The following is a 20,684-nucleotide window of genomic DNA, read 5'->3' as shown; positions in this document are numbered from 1 at the left end:
CACGGTGGGGGATATCCCCGCAACCACACCCCCGCAGGATGCCTGAGCCAATTCCCTGGGTTTGCTCTCATCTAGTATGTAAACCGCATGTGGCACCCCTCATATCGCTGGACTATTGTTTTAGTTAGTGCTAGCCGTGAAATACAGGAGGAATATACCCCCTTGGCCCTGCATTTCCCGGAAGGCCTGCCCGCGGGGTTGCCTGTTGATCTTCCCGGATTTGTCCATACCCATGGTCACTTTGAGTTCGGAGGCCTTGACAGTGGTACCATATCAAGCGGAAGCTCCACGTCCTTACTACACCCCAAGGAAATATTACACCCTGCTTTCGGGGAAATCTGTTGAGAGGCTGTCAAGAGGCAGCGACTAGTCGAGTGCCTCTGGCTGCTCAACTTGTGCGAATGCACCGCGAAACCTCAGGAGAAGTCACCGCCCAGGAGTTGGTTGAACTCCTCACTGAAGCCTATGCTGCGGAGGATGATGAGGATGAACTCCTGGCTCAGTTCTGTATGCTCCACCAGAAGGAAGGAGAAGATTTTCCACATTTGCCCGACGCCTATAACTGTCCTTATGGGGGCTAATCTCCAAGAAAATTATCCGTGCCGCAGTGGTGGACCAGTACAGATTCAAACAGCTCATGAAGGGATCTCTTCCCTTACACCCTGTAGCCCTCATGATGCGAGGCGCCCCTCAGGCCGCAACACCCCCCAGCTTCATGGAGTTGATGAGCCACATAAGAAAACAGGAAGTTAAGTTACACATGCACACCCCAAGAAGTCTAAAAAAAATTACGCAAGGAAGAGACCAAAGGGGTGTCGATTCAGAGGCCTACGGAGACAGAAAGTGCCAAAGACACCTCTCCTTCAGTGGTGCCTGTCTCTGCACTACGGGTGCCTAGGAGGCCGGCTCCTACTTCTGGCCTCCATGCCAACCCCGATACCCGTTGCTACAATTTTGGCCGTGTGGACGGACGTTCACAGAGGTACGCAATTAGGAGGCTTTATAATGTGAAATTATAATAAGGCTTTATTGTGCCTTTTCCTTTTTATCAGGAAAACATCCAAACAAGGGGGGGGGGGGGAACAAAGCTTCCGTTCACTTGGGAGTACTGTATTTCTAGTGAAACACTATGCAATCAATTCACATCTCCCTAGTCAAGCATTTCTCCCCAGCCCCAAACATAGCATGCAATAAGCAGATATAAGCAGTCTCTTAAGAATAAAAGTCTTATCTGTTTGTAAGCGTCTCTGCTCTCCTGGATCCGCACCCATGCGTGCACAGAAAATATCAGCATCCAGGTTTTAGAAGTCTTATTTGGTCCTTGTGGTTTGGAGGGAAAATCTTTACTGTCCCTGCTTCAGCTCCCTTGTCTTCAGGGTTTGTCAGCATACAGGTTTAGAAGTTTTCCCTGTGTCTTGAAAGCAGCTCTGCTATCTTTTGGCAGAGCTCAAGACAAGTGTGTCTCCAAGTTCAGCTCAGGTATCAGCTAAAGAGTTCTCACTTCCTGTTTCAAAAGACAGGCTTTCTAAGCCATCTAATCAGGCAGGTGGTGTTTAGTAATTAACTACCAGAGGTTAACCACCACACTGCTGGATTAAAGGCACATTACTGAACAGGGATAAGTCCCCTGTTACAGGCCGGGGTGGTCATTTCTCCAGGGACTGTTCAAAGCCAAGAAGACCCACCACTGGGGCCTCCTCCTTCACAGTGCAGATGACGCAATCACTCTTTACGCCATTGGAGAGCGTTTTGAAGCCTAGCCCTGACGAGGTACCCCAATCGGACGCCTATAGTCGAGTGGGACTGGCTGCAATTATAAGAGTCCTAGTGAAGGGTATATATTGCTCTGCACTACTGGATACTGGGTCACAAGTGACCATTAACTAATGGCCATTCTATGACCAACATCTGAAACATCTGCCCATGCAGTAAGCGGAGAAGATGAAGCTGTGGGGTCTTAGCAATGAAGATTACCCCATTGAAGGTGTGGTACAAGTATGGTTGAATTTACGGCAACTGAACAAGACCCACCCCATGGAAGTGTAGGCTCGGATATGTCCCTAGGGAACATCCTAGTTCCCCAATCATATTGGGGAACAATGCCAATGTGGTGCCAGTGATCCGGGCTTATCTACAAGAGGCCGGCGAGCTACCCCTATCCTCTCTATGGATCCATCCAGTACTAAAAGAATAGTGCTGTAGTATCTCGGCCCAAGAGGGATATGGTGAACTATTCAATAACGAGAAGGGGTTGACCGAGATTCCACCAGGGGGAGTGAGGCACATGGCCGCGGTGTGCAGCTATCCGAGCTGTGATGATGCCGACCGGTACTTCTCCCTAGAGACTACTCCCGAAGAAGATGACCTGAGAGGGTATAAGATGGTCCCAGAGATAAGAGAGTGGAAGTCCTCAATTCCCGAAAGAATCATGGTGACCATCCAGAACATCTCCCCTCACACTATACCATTTGACGTCAGTCAGAGTCTGGGTCAGGTACACCCGTAGAACCTATGGCATATGTGCACGCCACCAGGGCCGGCAACAGAAATCATGGGTCCCAGGACAAATGAAAGGATCAGCCCCCCCCCCCGAATCCATAACGCACCTACCACAGAAAAACATTTTTTAGCGCTCAACTTTTACTTAACTGTTTTCTTATTCTAATACGGAAAAAAACATTGCAATGCAATCTGTTTATTTTTATATTTTCAAGAAAAGACAAAGATACCCAATGCTACATCCAATGTGACAAAAGGCCTGGGGGATTCAGTATGGGCTTGGGGGGGGGGTTAGGTATGGGCCTGGGGGGGGGGTTAAGTATGGGTGGGTGACAGAGGGACTGCCCTTGACTGAGTGACTGCCTGGGTGGGTGACTGAGTGACTGCCTGGGTGGGTGACTGACCTTGACCGGATGGGTGCTGCTTCCTGCTTCCCTGCCCTCCAGATGCTTTCCCCCCTGCCCCTGATCCCCGCGGCTGCTGCCCGGGGCGGGAGGTAGGCTCAGGGGGGAGGCGCGGGAGGTAGGCTGGGTGGGTGCGGGAGGTAGGCTGAGGGGTGCCAGACTGTCGGGCTAATTCCCGTGGGAGCATTTTCCCCCCTGTCTCCTGGTCCCCTTGGCTGCTGCCCAGGACAGGAGGTGGGCGTGGGGGGAGCTGGGTTGGCGGGCGCAGGCTCGCCACTACGCTTCCCCTTCCATTTCATGATGGGAGCGGGGGGAGCGGGCCCACAGACAGCAGGCCGGACACCCTGCTTTCCCTGCACATGCGCGCCGAGACCTCTTCTCTGCGCATGCGCACAGGAATCGCCAGCCATTTTTAAATTAAACGGGCACGGTCGCACAGAGGGGCCTGGGCGGCCAGGCCCCCTGACTCACGGAGCCTGGGACACCAACCCCGGCAGACGCCCCCTGTTGGCTGCCCTGCATATATATTCTGATAGGTTACTGATAATGCCCAAAGGTACTTTGCTTGACTGATGCCCTACACTCAGTGTGTACTGTGATGTATATAGGAATTGTAATTAATTATGGGTGAGTGACTGCCTAGGTGGGTGCTGCTTCCTGCTTCCCTGCCTGCCAGATGTTTCCCCCCCATGCCCCCGATCCCCGCGGTTGCTGCTTGGGGTGGGAGGTAGGCTCGGTGGAGGGGGGGGGGGTAGGAGGCGCGGGAGGTTGGCTAAGGGGGGGAGGCGAGACTGCCGGGCTAATTCCCGTGGGAGAATTTCCCCCCTGGTCCCAGCAGCTGCTGCCTGGGGCGGGAGGCTGGTGCGGGGGGAGCTGGGTTGGCAGGCGTGGGTTCGCCATGCTGCTTCCCCTCCATCCCACATTGGCAGAGAGGGGGAGCGGGCCCACAGGCAGCAGAACAGACACCCTGCTTTCCCTGCGCATGCGCACCAAGACCTCCCCTCTTTGCGGCCCTGCATGCCGCTGCCGTGCGAGACGAGCCTGCCGGGTTGCAGTTTGACTTTAGGGAATCTCCCCTGTCAGCAGACTGAAAGAAATGGCTAAGTGCCAGACTGGAGGAACGTCGGGAGGTGTTCTCCACTAGCGAGATGGATGTTGGCTGCAGCAAGAATGCCAAGCACACGATCCGGCTGAATGATACCACGCCATTCTGGGAACGTTCCAAACGCATCGCTCCCAGAGATGTGGAGGACGTGAGGGACGTCTTGAAGGAGATGGAGTCGGCAGGCATCGTGACCGAATCCGTAGCCCCTACGCCTCCCCTATCGTAGTGGTACGCAAGAAGAATGGGTCTGCCTGCCTGTGCGTAGACTACCGGACCATGAACAGGCGTACCGTCCCAGACCAGTACACTCTGCCGTGGATAGAAGATATCCTGAATGCACTGTCAGGAAGCCAGTGGTTCAGCGTGCTGGACCTGAGATCGGGGTACTACCAGGTACCCATGATCTCCGAAGACCAGGTGAAGATGGCGTTTGTCCCCTCGGTTTAGGCGGACGACTTCGTGGATAGAGCGGACTGACCTACGTCAGTGGATCAGATGGTCATTTGTGTTATTCGGCGGTACCCAGGTACTGGAGTGCCCGGGAAGGTATCACATCTAAGTGCACCAACGGTCCGCAGGGGTATTCCCTACACTTTGGGTGGGAACTGACATTGGGGGAAGTAAATCAGTGGTATTGGTGCTGTGTTATTGTATTGTGTGTGTATTATACTGTGTGGTACAGGTTACTGTATCCTATGTGTAGTAAACCAGTTGATATATACCATGTGTGTGTTTACTATTGTTATTGGTTCCTGTGAGGGGTGTATCCCGCTATGCTGGGATCCCTCGCAGGTTGAGGCGCTTCACCGAGGAGATCGAGATTGCACCCCAGGCTCCCAGCGACGGAGTCTCAGGCCTTCTGTTAGCCAGGCAGGTAACGGCAGCACCGGTGGCTCCTTTAGTGACAGGGAAAGGGAACAACATATAGATTATGTGGATAATGTCCCAATTGCATGTTAAAGATTCCTTTCATACTTACTGTACTGTATATCATGGCTTTTTGTAAACTTATTTGCATTTTTTCTAAGAACATTATGCACTCACTCCAACAACACCAGCATTACTTTAAAACATCTAGAAACGTTAGCTTCAAAGTAAACTTTTATGTTTAAAATACATTTAAAATGCACACTTCCATGGCACCTTGGCTAGAAAATGTCAATTTTCTCTATTCTACATAGTTGCATAGTAGATGAGGTTGAAAAAAGACATACGTCCATCAAGTTCAACCTACAGTATGCTAAATTTAGACAGATACTTTATCCTATATCTATACTTACTTATTGATCCAGAGGAAGGCAAACAAAAAACCCATTAAGGGGAAAAATAAATTCCTTCCTGACTCCAAGAATTGGCAATCGGATTAATCCCTGGATCAACATCCTTCCCATGTATACTTATTTGGTATACCCCTGTATACCTTTCCTTTCTTAAAAGTTTTCCAACCTTTTTTTTGAACAAATTTATTGTATCTGCCATCACAGTCTCCATGGGTAATGAAATCCACATTTTAACTGCCCTTACTGTAAAGAACCCTTTCCTTTGTTGCTGGTGAAATCTCCTTTCCTCCAACCTTAAATGGATGCCCTATAGTCCTTTGTACTGCCCTTGGGATGAATAGTTAATTTGAAAGCTCCTTGTACTGCCCGAATATATTTGTATATATTTATCATTTCCCCTCTTAGGCTGAGTCCATACAGTCTTCAGCTGTGCGGAGGCTGAGGGAAAACGGGTGCTTTCCCTGGCTTTAGTTCACGCGCCATCAGGGGGCATGTCGGGAGGCGGGACAGTGCCGTCACGGAGCTGGTTCGCCCTCATTGGGCGAACCGCTCACGTGACCGGCCCTGCGTTCCCGTGAATGCTCAAACTAAAAAAAAATTGTCGGCTACGCTTCTGCATGCCTGCGGAAGGGTGCGTGAGTCCCTGCTAAACCTGCTCTCATTGCGGCTGCAGGGGCTCACTGACGAGCGTCAGCGCGCCTCAGCGCGGGTCAGCGGATAAGCGCTGACCATGGACTCAACCTTAGATGCCTCTTTTCTAATGTAAATAAATCTAATTTAGCTAGCCTCTCCTCATAAGATAGATTGCCCATCCCCTTTATTAATTTGGTGGCTCTTCTCTGCACTCTCTCTAGTTCCATAATGTCTTTTCTAAGGAGTTGTGCCCAAAATTGTACTCAATATCCAAGGTGTGGCCTTACTAATGCTATATAAAAGGGGCATAATTATGTTTACTTCCCTTCTATCCATTGCCCGTTAATGCAAGATAAGATCTTATTTGCCTTTGCAGCTACTGCATGACTTTGGGCACTATTGCTAAACCTGCTGTCTACAAGCACTCCTAAATCCTTCTCCATCAAGCATTCCCCCAATTTATCCCCATTTAATGTGTAAGTCGCCAGTTTATTCTTGCATCCCAAATGCATAACCTTACATTTATCTGTATTAAACCTCATCTGCCATTTACCTGCCCACATTTCCAGTCTCTCCAAGTCCTTCTGAAGAGAAATTACATCCTTCTCTGATTCTATTACCTTACACAATTTAGTATCATCAGCAAAGATGGAGACTTTGCTCTCGATGCCAACCTCAAGGTTATTAATAAACAAGTTAAAAAGCAGTATAATTAAGTAATAACCCCCCCAGAACAGGGCACACCTGGCCAATAATGCACTGTTCTGAGGGGATTATTATGATTATAAGCTAAATGTAGACACACACACACGACAAAACACACTCTGCAGTCCTCCTACACCCTTTACACCCACAAAGCAACTGCAGACACACACAACAACAAAACAGAGTTCTGTCCCCTCTCTACACCCACAAAAAACACACCAACAAAACACACTCTGCAGGCCCCCTCTACACCCACAAAACACACACCAAAAACACACTCTGCAGTCCTCTTCCACCCTATGCACACACTGCAGAGACACACACCAACAAAACAATCTGGTGCCCCCCCCCCCCAAAAAAAAAACACAAAGCAGACACACAAACCTTTCTCCTCACTCTCCTGTGCTGAGCTCTGTGGAGGCAGAGTGAGGGAGGAGTCAGTGCCTTGCTGGTGCCTCCTGTCCAATTGGCTCCCCTGACTGAGAGCTTCTCTCACTCTGTGTGGATGAGAACTGAAAGCTGATTGGCTGAAAAAAATTATCCAATGCCTGCCACAATCTCGTAGATGAAGTCGGCGCAACAGCTGACGAAACGTGTTGGTTTACGTCACTGTGTCCAATAGCCATCAGTGTGAGGAGAGAGGAGTGAAGAGAAAGGAGTGAAGACATCTAAACACTTGCCGGTTGTATTAAGTGGAAGTCTGTTATTTTATTACATCTGCGGCTGAGACTGACACTCTCTTGCTTGAATTGGAGATCCACACATTGCGGTGTGCAGCTAAAAATCTACGAGTTTGTGGCAGACTGGGGGAAAGGCAGGAGACCGTCTCTAGTGTTACCTGGATCATTAAAACATGGTCATCGAGTAGCGTTATTTCACGTGATGGAGCTGACAGAAGGACGCGTGGACCCTTGGGGTTCGTCGTGCATACACCATCTGGTGAGATCGTCCCGCACCCCCAGTCCCTGTTAATGCTTGTTGTATGTTTCCAGCATTTATGATATCACACAATACAAAACATACAATAAACATAAATGTCCTTGGCGCACTATCTGGTATATAACCTGACAGTAAAGAAGTCCAATTTGTCCTTGATGATAGGGATATTGAATCCGGAATCCAATCTTTTCTGGAGGTCCTTAGAGGTAATTGAATCGAATCTGTGTTGATATAAAAGACAGAACAACCATTGCGCAGTACTTCTGGTCAAACATCAACTCCCCCACCGTTGCCAGCTACTTACTTAAAAATGATTATAAAAGGGCCTCAAAAGGTATCTTTCACTTCTTCCCCGTCACCTTAGTTCTGCTATGTTGTCAGGCGAGATGACTCCTCTGTTTAGAGGGAGGCCTCTCCCCAGCGTGATACCGGAAAATAAGGGAATAGTGCCAATGGTATGATACCGTCACAATTTAATACAATAAAAACAAGACTATAAATCAGTGCACTCACATGCTTATAGTCCCTATATGCGTGATACAATGTGCCGTCCGCTTGCGTGGCAGGATGCTGGGATGCTGCAGATGGAGGTGAGATTCAGCGTATGTCCCCGCTTCGTGGCCTCGATTCGGAGCGCCTCGTCTCCCTCCGATGACGTCACTGCTCAAGCTCTCCTTTTCCTCCGCGCATGCGTGGACGTAAACAACGTAACACTGCTACAGAAACTCCACCCTACGCGCGTTTCGTGACTGCTGACGTCACTTCCTCAGGGGCAATGGAGTGTCCATGGTAGTAGGGGCTATTTAAACCCACCGGATTATCAATGCAAGGCTCCCATTGGATATAACCAAATTGGAAACCCCTGCTCATTACGTTGCACACTTTATCAATGTACAAGCAATGAATTCTTAATACATATAAATCGGATAATATAAAATTATAAAACCGCATTAACACAAAATTAACTCAACAGAAGACAGATAGTTAATGTGTATGCTCATAAAATGAATTCGGAGGGGGTTAACCTATGCTGCACAAGAAAAAACCCTCTATTGCATCTTATAGAGAACTCAGAGGAAAGTGGTTTATTGAGGTGGAGGAATATACTAGCAGTTATCCAAACAATATTGTATTGATCTATCCATCTTTTAGAAATGAAGCCAGATCAAACTCTATATTGAGTCCTTTTGGGGTCAGGGTTTTTAGGGTGTATATCCAGAAGCTTTCGCGTCTGGATATCAGATTTATTTTATCTCCCTCTCTCCAGTTTTGCTTTGGGCATTCGATTCCTTTACAGATTAACCCTGCTGGATTCTGATCATGCTTCAATCTAAAGTGGTTGGAGACACTATGTGTCTCCAAACCCTTTTAATATTAAATACATGCTCTGCCAAGCGTCGCTTGAGTGGTCTACCTGTTCGCCCCACATATTGAAGCCCACACGGGCATTCTAACAGATAGACCACAAAAGGACTCCTGCAAGTGATGAAGGACCTAATTGGGAATGATATACCTGTTATATTTGATTTAAAGTCTTTGCATTTTTGACCATATCTGCAGCCTATACATTTATTACATAAAAAGTATCCATTGAGTTCCTTTAACCATGTTGTGTTACGTGACTTTACTTGGTTAAATGGGCAACTTGGTGAAAGTTTTAATTTGAGGTTGTCAGCCTTTTTAAAAACTATCTGTGGATGCTGGGGTAATATATTTTTTAGCTTCACATCACCATGTAGGATCGACTTCATTACCACCCCAGATACATAGCACGTCATCGATATAGCGCCTCCATAGTACCAGGTCCGCCCCAAATGGGCTGTTGGAATGGATATAATTTTCCTCCCACATGCCCATAAATACTTACTTACTAGCATTGAGTAATCATAATCCAAGATGGATAAACAATATTCCCAAAGGCCAGTTTTTAAGAACGAAACGCAATTGCTCACAGGAAGCAATATTTAACACACAGGCCAATGAACTAAAAACCAAGTTCTTTGAAAGGGAATATAACCATAATAAGGTAATAAAGGCACTAGAGGCAGCTAAAAACACAAATAGAGAGGAATTAATCAAAATGAATAAAAAGACCATAATTAAAAAAAGATGGGGTAGAGTTTATTCCTTTCATTACGAAATACAATGGCATGGCAAATAAAATTACAACCATAATTAAAAAGCATTGGAGTATCCTACATGGTGATGTGAAGCTAAAAAATATATTACCCCAGCATCCACAGATAGTTTTTAAAAAGGCTGACAACCTCAAATTAAAACTTTCACCAAGTTGCCCATTTAACCAAGTAAAGTCACGTAACACAACATGGTTAAAGGAACTCAATGGATACTTTTTATGTAATAAATGTATAGGCTGCAGATATGGTCAAAAATGCAAAGACTTTAAATCAAATATAACAGGTATATCATTCCCAATTAGGTCCTTCATCACTTGCAGGAGTCCTTTTGTGGTCTATCTGTTAGAATGCCCGTGTGGGCTTCAATATGTGGGGCGAACAGGTAGACCACTCAAGCGACGCTTGGCAGAGCATGTATTTAATATTAAAAGGGGTTTGGAGACACATAGTGTCTCCAACCACTTTAGATTGAAGCATGATCAGAATCCAGCAGGGTTAATCTGTAAAGGAATCGAATGCCCAAAGCAAAACTGGAGAGGGGGAGATAAAATAAATCTGATATCTAGACGCGAAATCTTCTGGATATACACCCTAAAAACCCTGACCCCAAAAGGACTCAATATAGAGTTTGATCTGGCTTCATTTCTAAAAGATGGATAGATCAATACAATATTGTTTGGATAACTGCTAGTATATTCCTCCACCTCAATAAACCACTTTCCTCTGAGTTCTCTATAAGATGCAATAGAGGGTATTTTCTTGTGCAGCATAGGTTAACCCCCTCTGAATTCATTTTATGAGCATACACATTAACTATCTGTCTTCTGTTGAGTTAATTTTGTGTTAATGCGGTTTTATAATTTTATATTATCCGATTTATATGTATTAAGAATTCATTGCTTGTACATTGATAAAGTGTGCAACGTAATGAGCAGGGGTTTCCAATTTGGTTATATCCAATGGGAGCCTTGCATTGATAATCCGGTGGGTTTAAATAGCCCCTACTACCATGGACACTCCATTGCCCCTGAGGAAGTGACGTCAGCAGTCACGAAACGCGCGTAGGGTGGAGTTTCTGTAGCAGTGTTACGTTGTTTACGTCCACGCATGCGCGGAGGAAAAGGAGAGCTTGAGCAGTGACGTCATCGGAGGGAGACGAGGCGCTCCGAATCGAGGCCACGAAGCGGGGACATACGCTGAATCTCAGCTCCATCTGCAGCATCCCAGCATCCTGCCACGCAAGCGGACGGCACATTGTATCACGCATATAGGGACTATAAGCATGTGAGTGCACTGATTTATAGTCTTGTTTTTATTGTATTAAATTGTGACGGTATCATACCATTGGCCCTATTCCCTTATTTTCCGGTATCACGCTGGGGAGAGGCCTCCCTCTAAACAGAGGAGTCATCTCGCCTGACAACATAGCAGAACTAAGGTGATGGGGAAGAAGTGAAAGATACCTTTTGAGGCCCTTTTATAATCATTTTTAAGTAAGTAGCTGGCAACGGTGGGGGAGTTGATGTTTGACCAGAAGTACTGCGCAATGGTTGTTCTGTCTTTTATATCAACACAGATTCGATTCAATTACCTCTAAGGACCTCCAGAAAAGATTGGATTCCGGATTCAATATCCCTATCATCAAGGACAAATTGGACTTCTTTACTGTCAGGTTATATACCAGATAGTGCGCCAAGGACATTTATGTTTATTGTATGTTTTGTATTGTTTGTTCAGCATTGTCTTGCATTCCTTGTGGATAGGTGTGCCATCCTCGTCCATAGGCAGCCGCTTCCTCAGTTTAATAATTAGATTGTAGGATTCAGTTCTTAATCATTATAAGTTCTTGCAAAGAGGAAATAATAATTAGAGCACTTATATATCACAAATAGATTAAGTTAGGTCAATAGGTTGAGCGCTTTAGTATATGCTTTAGTTTAGTTTAATATCACCATCATTTATGATATCACGAAGGACATCTTCCAGCCAGCAATTGATACAGGAATTGTAGCATTTCCCAAATATTTACTTACACGGCTACATTGTTTTCCTCCTGCACTGGTATCATACCATTCAGCAATTTTGTTGCAAGGAACTATTGATTTTTTCCACATTAATCCTTCACTCCTCCAAAGTAGTTATATTGGACTATTAATTGGTCATATTTTTTTATCAAATTTCTCCATATTGATTAACCCTCCACTATTGTGTGACAAATATATTTTGTATATGTATTGTTATTGTTCTTAGCTGTCTATGTCCAGGGACCAGTTTTTCATGCTTTTTAATAAATCTCCCAGCTATTTTTGTATTGCTACCTAGGATTGCGCTAATATATATATATACTAAAAAATGAATTGACGATACCGTTCTGTGGCTAACAAAATGCTTTTATTTGTGTAAGCTTTCGAGATACACTGATCTCTTCTTCCGGCGATGGTGCATTTGAATAAAGCAAGCAAGGTTTAACTTAAAAACAGTGCATATAAGAATGTTATCTGTGACTGAAACCTGACACCCCCTATGTAGTATGCGATTTATGACTTGAGGTGTTAAATAGTCCCTGAATGTTAGTGATGTAAGAGTGTGTGTGTATGTATGTAAATATACATTTGTAAAGAGCCCACAGTGTATACAGCGCTTTACAAAAGGTGTGTGTGGAGTGGGAGTGTATATCAATGGTGTGGGTAGGTGTGGAAATGTAAGAGGCTGAGCATTACTAAAAGTGTGTGTAGATACTATGTGGTCCCTTTTGGTATATAGGGATGGAATTACATAGAGTATTTGTATATGTAAGAGACAGCTATGTGTGCATACATATAGCACTGTATGTATAGACATGGCCTTTAGCACTCATGGAAAGAGAGTTCTCTCATGTCAGTAGTGATTCATAAAACTTCGGTCTCGGTTTAGGCCATCGCTAAGTGTCCCGAACAGTTGCATAAATTTGTATTCATGCAACTGTCTCTCTTTTGGTATTCTAAGATTACCTTTGAGGATGGCCACCTTCAGATCGTTCATCTTGTGGCCAGAGTCAGTAGGAGGTCCTGTTCACCAGAGGTCCAAATCAGGAGGATGTCATCGATGTAGCGAAGGTATGTAAAGGGTTTCAAGTGACAGGTGGAAAGAAAGTCGCTTTCCAGTTTTGTGCAGAACAGATTGGCATACTGTGGCACCATCCGAGTGCCCATAGCTTTCTAAAGAAAATGATGGTGAGGAGTAAAGTATTCAACAGTACAACTGAATGCGGGACAAGACCATGCCAGGACACAAGATGCAAAACCTGCGCAATGCTCCACACAGCAGGCATAATACAAATACCACACAGGAATCTGTAGTACAAAATCAAAGGAAAGTTCACCTGTTCCTCCAGCAATGTCGTGTACCTCATCATGTGCATGAAATGTCCAGGGGGCTGCTACTACATAGGGGACATGAGCTAAACAAGAGAATGAATCTGCATCACATGCGGAACAAGAGACAGTCCTGTCAGTGAACATTTCTCTGACTCTGGTCATACTCAAAGGTAATCTTAGAATACTAAAAGAGAGACGGTTGCATGAATACAAATTTTTGCAACTGTTCGGGACACTTAGAGATGGCCTAAACTGAGACCGAAGTTTTATGAGTCACTACTGACATGAGAGAACTCTCTTCCCATGAGTGCTAAAGGCAATGTCTATACATACTGAGCTATATTTATGCACCCACAGCTGTCTCTTACACATACAAATACTCTATGTAATTCCAACCCTATATTCAAATAGGGACCACATAGTATTTACACACACTTTTAGCAATGCTCAGCGTCTTACATTTCCACATCTACCCACACCATTGATATACACTCCCACTCCACACACACCTTTTGTAAAGCGCTGTAGACCCTGTGGGCTCTTTACAAATGTATATTTACATACATACATACACACACACACTCTTATATCACTAACTTTCAGGGACTATTTAACACCTCGAGTCATAAATCACATACTACACAGGGGGCTTTTAGGTTTCAGTCACAGATAACATTCTTATATGCACTGTGTTTAAGTTAAACCTTGCTTGCTTTATTCAAATGTACCATCGCCGGAAGAAGACATCAGTGTATCTCGAAAGCTCGCACAAATAAAAGCATTTCGTTAGCCACAGAACGGTATCATCTATTTATTTTTTGATTATATATATATATATATATATATATATATATATATATATATATAGCAACTGTAAATATTACTGTATGTTCATTTGCATGTCTTGGACAGGTCTGCAACCCTGTCTTTCCCCATTGTCACCCAGCATACAGCGCTTCCACTGCAGCAAGGGATTCTGGGAAATGACATGCAAATGAGCACTCAGTGCCACCTTTTGTCTCAAGCTCGTATTACACAAGCCAATCCTCAAGCCAATGCATGCTGTTTTAAACACAGCTTTTAAACAGAGGCTCGGATGAGATGCAAAGCCATTAGACCTACTCACATACATGTTTCAACAGGACATGTTAAGTAATTACTTACTCTGCATTGCTAATTAAATCCATTTTTCTATTTTCATTACACACGTTTTGAGTGCTCCATTTTTGACCTTCTTTTCTCTTTTTGTTATTATTTAGTTCTTGGGTCGGTAGCACCGCCAGAGGTTAATACCTATTCTGTGTGTTTTTCATTATATATATATATATATATATATATATATATATATATATATAAAATATAACATTTATTTGTATTTATATATATATATATATATATACAAATAAATGTTATGATGTATAATCTATATCGAAGTGGAAATTATGTAGATATAAGTTGTTGGTTGTAATCACAATGCACTAATATGAGAGATATTCATAAATGCAATCGAATGTGAGTTCAATGACTTCATAAGTCTTTTTTTTATCTTTAGAAGTGCGGTCGACATGTTTGAGGCATTACTAAATTACCAGTATATTGCTCTGTCTGACAGATTCCCCATCATGCCTCTAACACAGACCAGGTTGCCCAACAAAAGATGCCAATCCAGCAACCCACTTTTGCAGACTTCAGATCACAAGAACAGGTAGAGTAAATACATGACATAGGTATGCTGCTTTTGTAGCCTTAAGGGCAAGAACACTGTGTCATTTATGAATAAGGAATGTTGACATCAAAGCCTTTGCATCGTTCTAGCTGGGAAAAGGTAGTATTCAGATTTTTCTGTTTCAAAGGCTGGGTGCAGACTCTGAGGTGAGACATTAAAAAAAAAAAAACATTTTCCTGAACAGCAGTACAGCAATGAGAAACATTACATATAGTTGTTGAATATCATTTCCCATTCTTTAATAGTCTGATGGTTAAGCTATTCAAGTCCCACAGGGGCCCTGGCAAACACACACAACCTAGGAATAATGGTGATCCAATAAGAAATGTGCAGCAGCTACACCAATGAGCCCATGTGCACAGGGTGTTTCTTGTGCATCATTCCCTTCTTTGTTGCCCATAGGTATTGGCCCACAGCTGGCTTAGAGTGTCTGTTTCAAAGGCTGCGTCCATAGTGGTTGCTACGGTGCGAGTGACGTCGCTCGCGCCAAATACAAACCAATGCAGGCCCATGGGCCTGTGCATAGTACGCGACCGTTGCGTGGAGGGACAAACTTGTTTGTTTTTGCCACGTGACGGCCCGGTCACGTGCGCGGTTCAGCCAATGAGGGCAAACCGCTCATGTGATTACACGGGCACACCCCCGGGCACGGCCTTGCCATGCCCCCCATTGTGCAAAACTGCAGGCCAAGGATCTCAGCAAGCACAGGCGCGTGTTACATCACACGCTGACGCGCCTGTACTATGTCCGAGGCCTAAACCTCCAGATGAGAATAATTATCTATTGTAATGTAATGTTACAGCAACTACACTAAATAACCTACAAGCATTTTGCTTAATAAGGCAATTCAAGCGGCACATAAAAAATAAAAAAAATAAAAATATATATATATTTGATTATATATATATATATATATATATATATATATATATATATATATATATATATATATATATATATATAGCAAATAAAGTAGCGCCAGAGTATTGTGAATAAAAAAAATCCCTAATAGTGACTAAAGTGTATGATGTGGAAATTATACCATGTATAAATGTATATGGAAAATTCCACAATTATAAATATTGTGCAATAAACAAGTATTATAAGAACAAACTAGTATACTGTAGCTTTTGCTTGCTTCATTCATTGTAACATCGCCGGAAGAAGAGATCAGTGTATCTCGAAAGCTCGCACAAATAAAAGCATTTCGTTAGCCACAGAACGGTATCATCTATTTATTTTTTGATTATATATTTATATATATATATATATATATTTGATTTAATATATGCAGCCTTTGATAACCTTTATTTGAAAATTAATTACCTTAGCTACCGATCAATTTATTCGCCTGTAATCGAGCAGCAAAGATTCTACTTCCTAGGGTTCACTAAATTACTGCCTTTCAATTTCAATGAGTACTTCAGTCAGTGTAACTCAGCAGCAACAATGTATTCGTATATTACTAAGGTAACATTATCTATTGTTAAAGCGTGCAGCTCAAACTGCTGGGAAAATTGGCAACAAGTTATCACAAACAGGAAAGTGTTGCAAATATCTTGCACTGCTGGGGAAGTGTGTTAAAACAAAAAAATCAAAGGATGCTCAGTACATTAAAACTCATTAAATATGTCATTAAGCATTGAATTACAAAAATAATGTGGTTAGTATTATCTAATACTACAGAACTAATTAAAAAAAACATGTATCATATAGCATGGATTGCTCCTTCAGGTTAGATGATTTTGAACTTTGGTTTCAACTTGTTAAATAATCCATCACCTAATAAAGGGCTTACAATATATTTCAGTACATTGCTGGCCAGATATGATATCGCCACGAATAACTAATCTAGTTAACATGTTTTACAATGTATCAATGGCAAATCTTTTATTATTGGATTATATTGCTACTGGTGAACTTTAAAAAAGCATGTCACATAAGATGTATGCTTTCAAATTCACCTCATCTACTGTAATAAGTCAGTGTATCTTATATGCATAACATTATTTAGATTTTTTTTAGGAGATTGTTCTGGTATATACACCTGTCCTATGAAAACATGTACATGATACAAGGCTACATTAACTAATTCTTTAAATTCTACTCGCCCGCCGTGAAATAGGATTGCGAGTATTTGCTTGTACGCTGGAATTCTGTGACATTTATGCTATTGCAGTTGTCAGCCTTGTATTTAATACATTTAACCATCAGTAAGAAGTGACAAGGAAGAATCTCTCAGCTCCTTACAAGAGACTAATACCGCAGATGTCATACAACTACAAGATGTTGTGCTCAAAGATTCTGACAGTGAAAGTAAATTAGTGATAATCCGATCCATTTACCACTTTTACTGGGTCCAAGACATTCTCGAGCAGGGATGGAGAATAAGCCTGTATAGCCTCCTCCTTCCCCGCCACTGTCAGCGACCCTGATGATGCAGTAATGTGCATCATTCCAGGTGTGTGGCAAAGTATTCTCTAAGCAAAGTATAGTGTTTTGCAACATTCCATCACTGTAACCCCTTTAGTGATGTGTTCCTGCGCCTCAACAAAAGAAGGGCAAATTCTTCAGTCTTTCCCCACCTACGTTCTCATTTAAATTACCACCGTTTTTCTCTAAAACGAACACCAATGCTTTCCCCTCTGATTGAACAGTTGAAAACGCCCATTAATATATCAGCTAGTGTAGCCACCTAGAGATTAGCTATCATGCTTATTACCTCTACCCTTGCAGGCTATTCTAGACACTGGTCCTTTAATCATCTCATTGCCTGACAGATTTGTCTCAAACACTTTCCTCCTCAAATCCATCTCCTGGCTCCTTTTTAAATCAAGCATTCCCTTTAAAAATAATCAATCAATGGATTTATTTGTTATAATCATGTTAATATCTGACTCAAGATGTGACCCAGTACTGGTATACCATATAGCACCCTATGACCTCCTGGTTCAAAAGATATTGCAGGGGAACAAGTTTAGTTACCCACAAAAAAATCTGTGCAAAAATCGCAGACACATTCACTCTGCACAGGCTTTGCCTCCTCTCACCCCACCTGTCATGTGATAACATTCTCCCTTGTATTGTTCGATACCAGGCGGCCACTGTGCCTACAGTACTGTACATGCAAATCATTTTCATCCTGCAGCAATCTGCACTGCAATACACTAACACAACAATATTATGCCATTGGAAACTACTGCACTCGTCTTTTGACCCATATTTTCAACTGTTTGAAAACCCTGCAGTGCATTGTTCTTCAAGCAATGAAAGGCCTATGCTGCCTTATGTGATGTGTTTAAAGAAGTCCAAATCTTTTTCTGTGGAAATAGAAAACTTTTGATTTTATATTGTTTAACCACCTGAAAGGGTTGAATAATATGAATATATTATATATATTTTTTTTTTAAATCCCCATTTTTGAATTTCAATAACTAACCTTATTACAAAAATGCCATGTCATGGAATGACAGACACTGTAAGAAGACCAACCTGAAATTGTAATCGTGTCATGTTTAGTCTGCGGTAAGGTATCATTTAAACATTCCTTTGAACTTTACAACAATGTACGATTGAAGGCACAGACAGGTTGTCTGTTTTGGGAAGGAATACGAATGGAGATTGAAAGATTTTGTCGTCGTATGGAGCATAATATTAGTTTTTTTTTTTAAAGTTGGATGCAATACTTTATTACCTTGTGAACTACTACATATCACATGGATGCTTAGATTTTCATACTACTACTGGAATCTGAGAATTCCCCCCCCCCTCCCTCCCCACACACACAAAAAAAGAATTCTTCTTTTATCTTTTTGTCAGTGTCAACAACAGTGTGACTTGAAATCTGAAGAATCATTCACTGTTTGATGTAGGTGGATACATGCATTAGGGTAATTAGATCCTTAACACCAGAAAAGTAGTTATTTAAACCATGTAGATGATGATACTGTAAGCCATATCATATGGTGAAACAAGATTATACTGTACCTACTCCTGTGTTTTTATGTGTACGGGGCATTAATATATTTCATGGTTCAGACTGAGGCATAAAATAGGCTATACAGTATAACACATTATTTAAGACATACAGTACAGGTGATGTGTAGGCCCCTGGTCAGTCTAATGGAAAATGAGGATAGATTGATACACAATGGAAAAAAAGATGCACCGACAAGTTTAAAATATCATGATTAACTGCAAATGTATTTTGTAACATAGTAAAATATACAATTACATATCAATAGGAAACTATTACAGTTAAAACATACTGGTAAAAGGGTACTAGTAGGACCAGTGCAAAGGTGTTAGGGGTCCTAGGCGAACCCTCAAATAACGTTAGAAAATTAATATTGTGCATTAGTATGAATAAAAATTCTGCATTTATAGTTGCAGATTTATTTTATATTAAAAAGGAGAATATGATACTGATTGTACATTCTCATTGTGCTGAGTGTGCGGGGTATAGTCATATCCCTGGGGGGCAGGTATACTAATGTGCCTGGGGGAGGAGAGGGAAGTTCTGTGTACTGGGGAGGTGGGTATTTATGTACCTGCGAGGTGGAGGGAGGAGAAGAAGGAGGCATGGGCCTGGGGGGCAGGTAGGGCCACAGAAGAGGAATGAGGGGGATCAGAGTGTGCTTACCTGCAGTTTTGGAGGATGTTGGCTTGCTGGAGGGACCTGTCAGAGAAGGGACCTCTGAAGATCTGGCACATGTTAGGTTTGCCGGCAGGGTGACCAGGCTCCCTAAAAAATCTCCACATGGACAATGCTGCCTTCTTATAATAATAGTAATAATAGCCAGTGTTCGACAATTAATGATAACTACACGCCCGTGGCGAGTGGATTTAGGCTGCTGCTGCGTCTCTATGAATTTCCCCTGCTCGCGCCAATATTTTTTTTTTTTAAATAAATAAGTAATTCCCCTCCCTGATTGGCCTGCCGCGAGGAACAGGCAACCCCCCCGCCCTACCCCGCTTGCTGCCCAGGGCTGGATGACAAGGTAGGCGCTTCCCCTCCATCCCACGCTCCTTTGGCACACGCGCGGGCAGGGTAATAGGAGCAGGGAAGAAGGGAAGCAGCCTGGGCGCGAGGGGGGTGCGCGCACACGCATTGGAGGGGGGGCGGCACGTGGAGTTCCCGGCCACGATGCCCATCAGGGATGTTGGTGTGGCAGTGCGGCTGTTCCCTGCTCACCACCGTTCCCTGCGCAACTAATGCCCGAATGTCTGGCTGCCTGACCTCCCCCTGACCCCCCTCCTGGCTGCAGCCTGGGCGTACGCGCTTGCCACGTTTGCCATCGGGGAGGTTGGCGGCCGTGCGCCTGTCCAACTGCCCCCCCCCGATCCTCCCGCTGCCCCCGATCCTCCCGCTGGCCCCCCTGATCCTCCCGCTACCCCCCCCATCCTCCCGCTGGCCCCCAGATCGACCTGCTGCCCCCCGATCCTCCCGCTGGCCCCCAGATCCTCCCGCTGTCCCCTCGATCCTCCCGCTGGCCCCCCAATCCTCCCGCTGGCACCTTGACCCCCCCCGCTGGCCCCCCGATCCTCCCGCTGGCACCGTGACCCCCCCGCTGGCCCCCCGATCCTCCCGCTGGCACCTTGACCCCCCCGCTGGACCCCCGATCCTCCCGCTGGCCCCTCGATCCTCCCGCTGGCCCCCTGATCCTCCCGCTGGCACCTTGACCCCCCGCTGGCCCCCCGACCCTCCCGCTGGCCCCCCCATCCTCCCACTGCCCCCCCCATCCCCCCACTGGCCCCCCCATCCCCCCGATCCTCCCGCAACTCCTGCCTGATCCTCTGGCATGTGGAGCAGCATGTGGAGGACAAGCAGGCCCTGGAGGAACAGGTAGGCCCCCTCCCTTCCAATGAATACAAACCCAGTCACCCACCCAGTGAGTGT

The 20,684-nt window shown here is 44.3% G+C and overlaps 1 protein-coding gene across 7 annotated transcripts in view; it reads left to right on the top strand.

Annotated features, from left to right (window-relative positions):
• REPS2 (RALBP1 associated Eps domain containing 2) overlaps positions 1-20,684 on the top strand; it is a 425,141-nt gene that overhangs the window by 283,411 nt on the left and 121,046 nt on the right. For 6 of the 7 annotated variants that reach the window (XM_075589809.1, XM_075589813.1, XM_075589812.1 and 3 more), the window contains one exon: positions 14,672-14,764. In XM_075589809.1, coding sequence (XP_075445924.1) covers positions 14,672-14,764 — 93 coding nt within the window. Of the gene's footprint in view, positions 1-12,688; positions 12,799-14,671; positions 14,765-20,684 lie in introns of those variants that run through there. The other variant, XM_075589815.1, reaches the window with a different exon arrangement.

This window comes from Ascaphus truei, chromosome 3, assembly GCF_040206685.1.
Source record: "Ascaphus truei isolate aAscTru1 chromosome 3, aAscTru1.hap1, whole genome shotgun sequence".
Classification (NCBI taxonomy): domain Eukaryota; kingdom Metazoa; phylum Chordata; class Amphibia; order Anura; family Ascaphidae; genus Ascaphus; species Ascaphus truei.
Note: the sequence above shows the minus strand (reverse complement) of the source record. Positions and strands in the feature narration are given on the sequence as shown.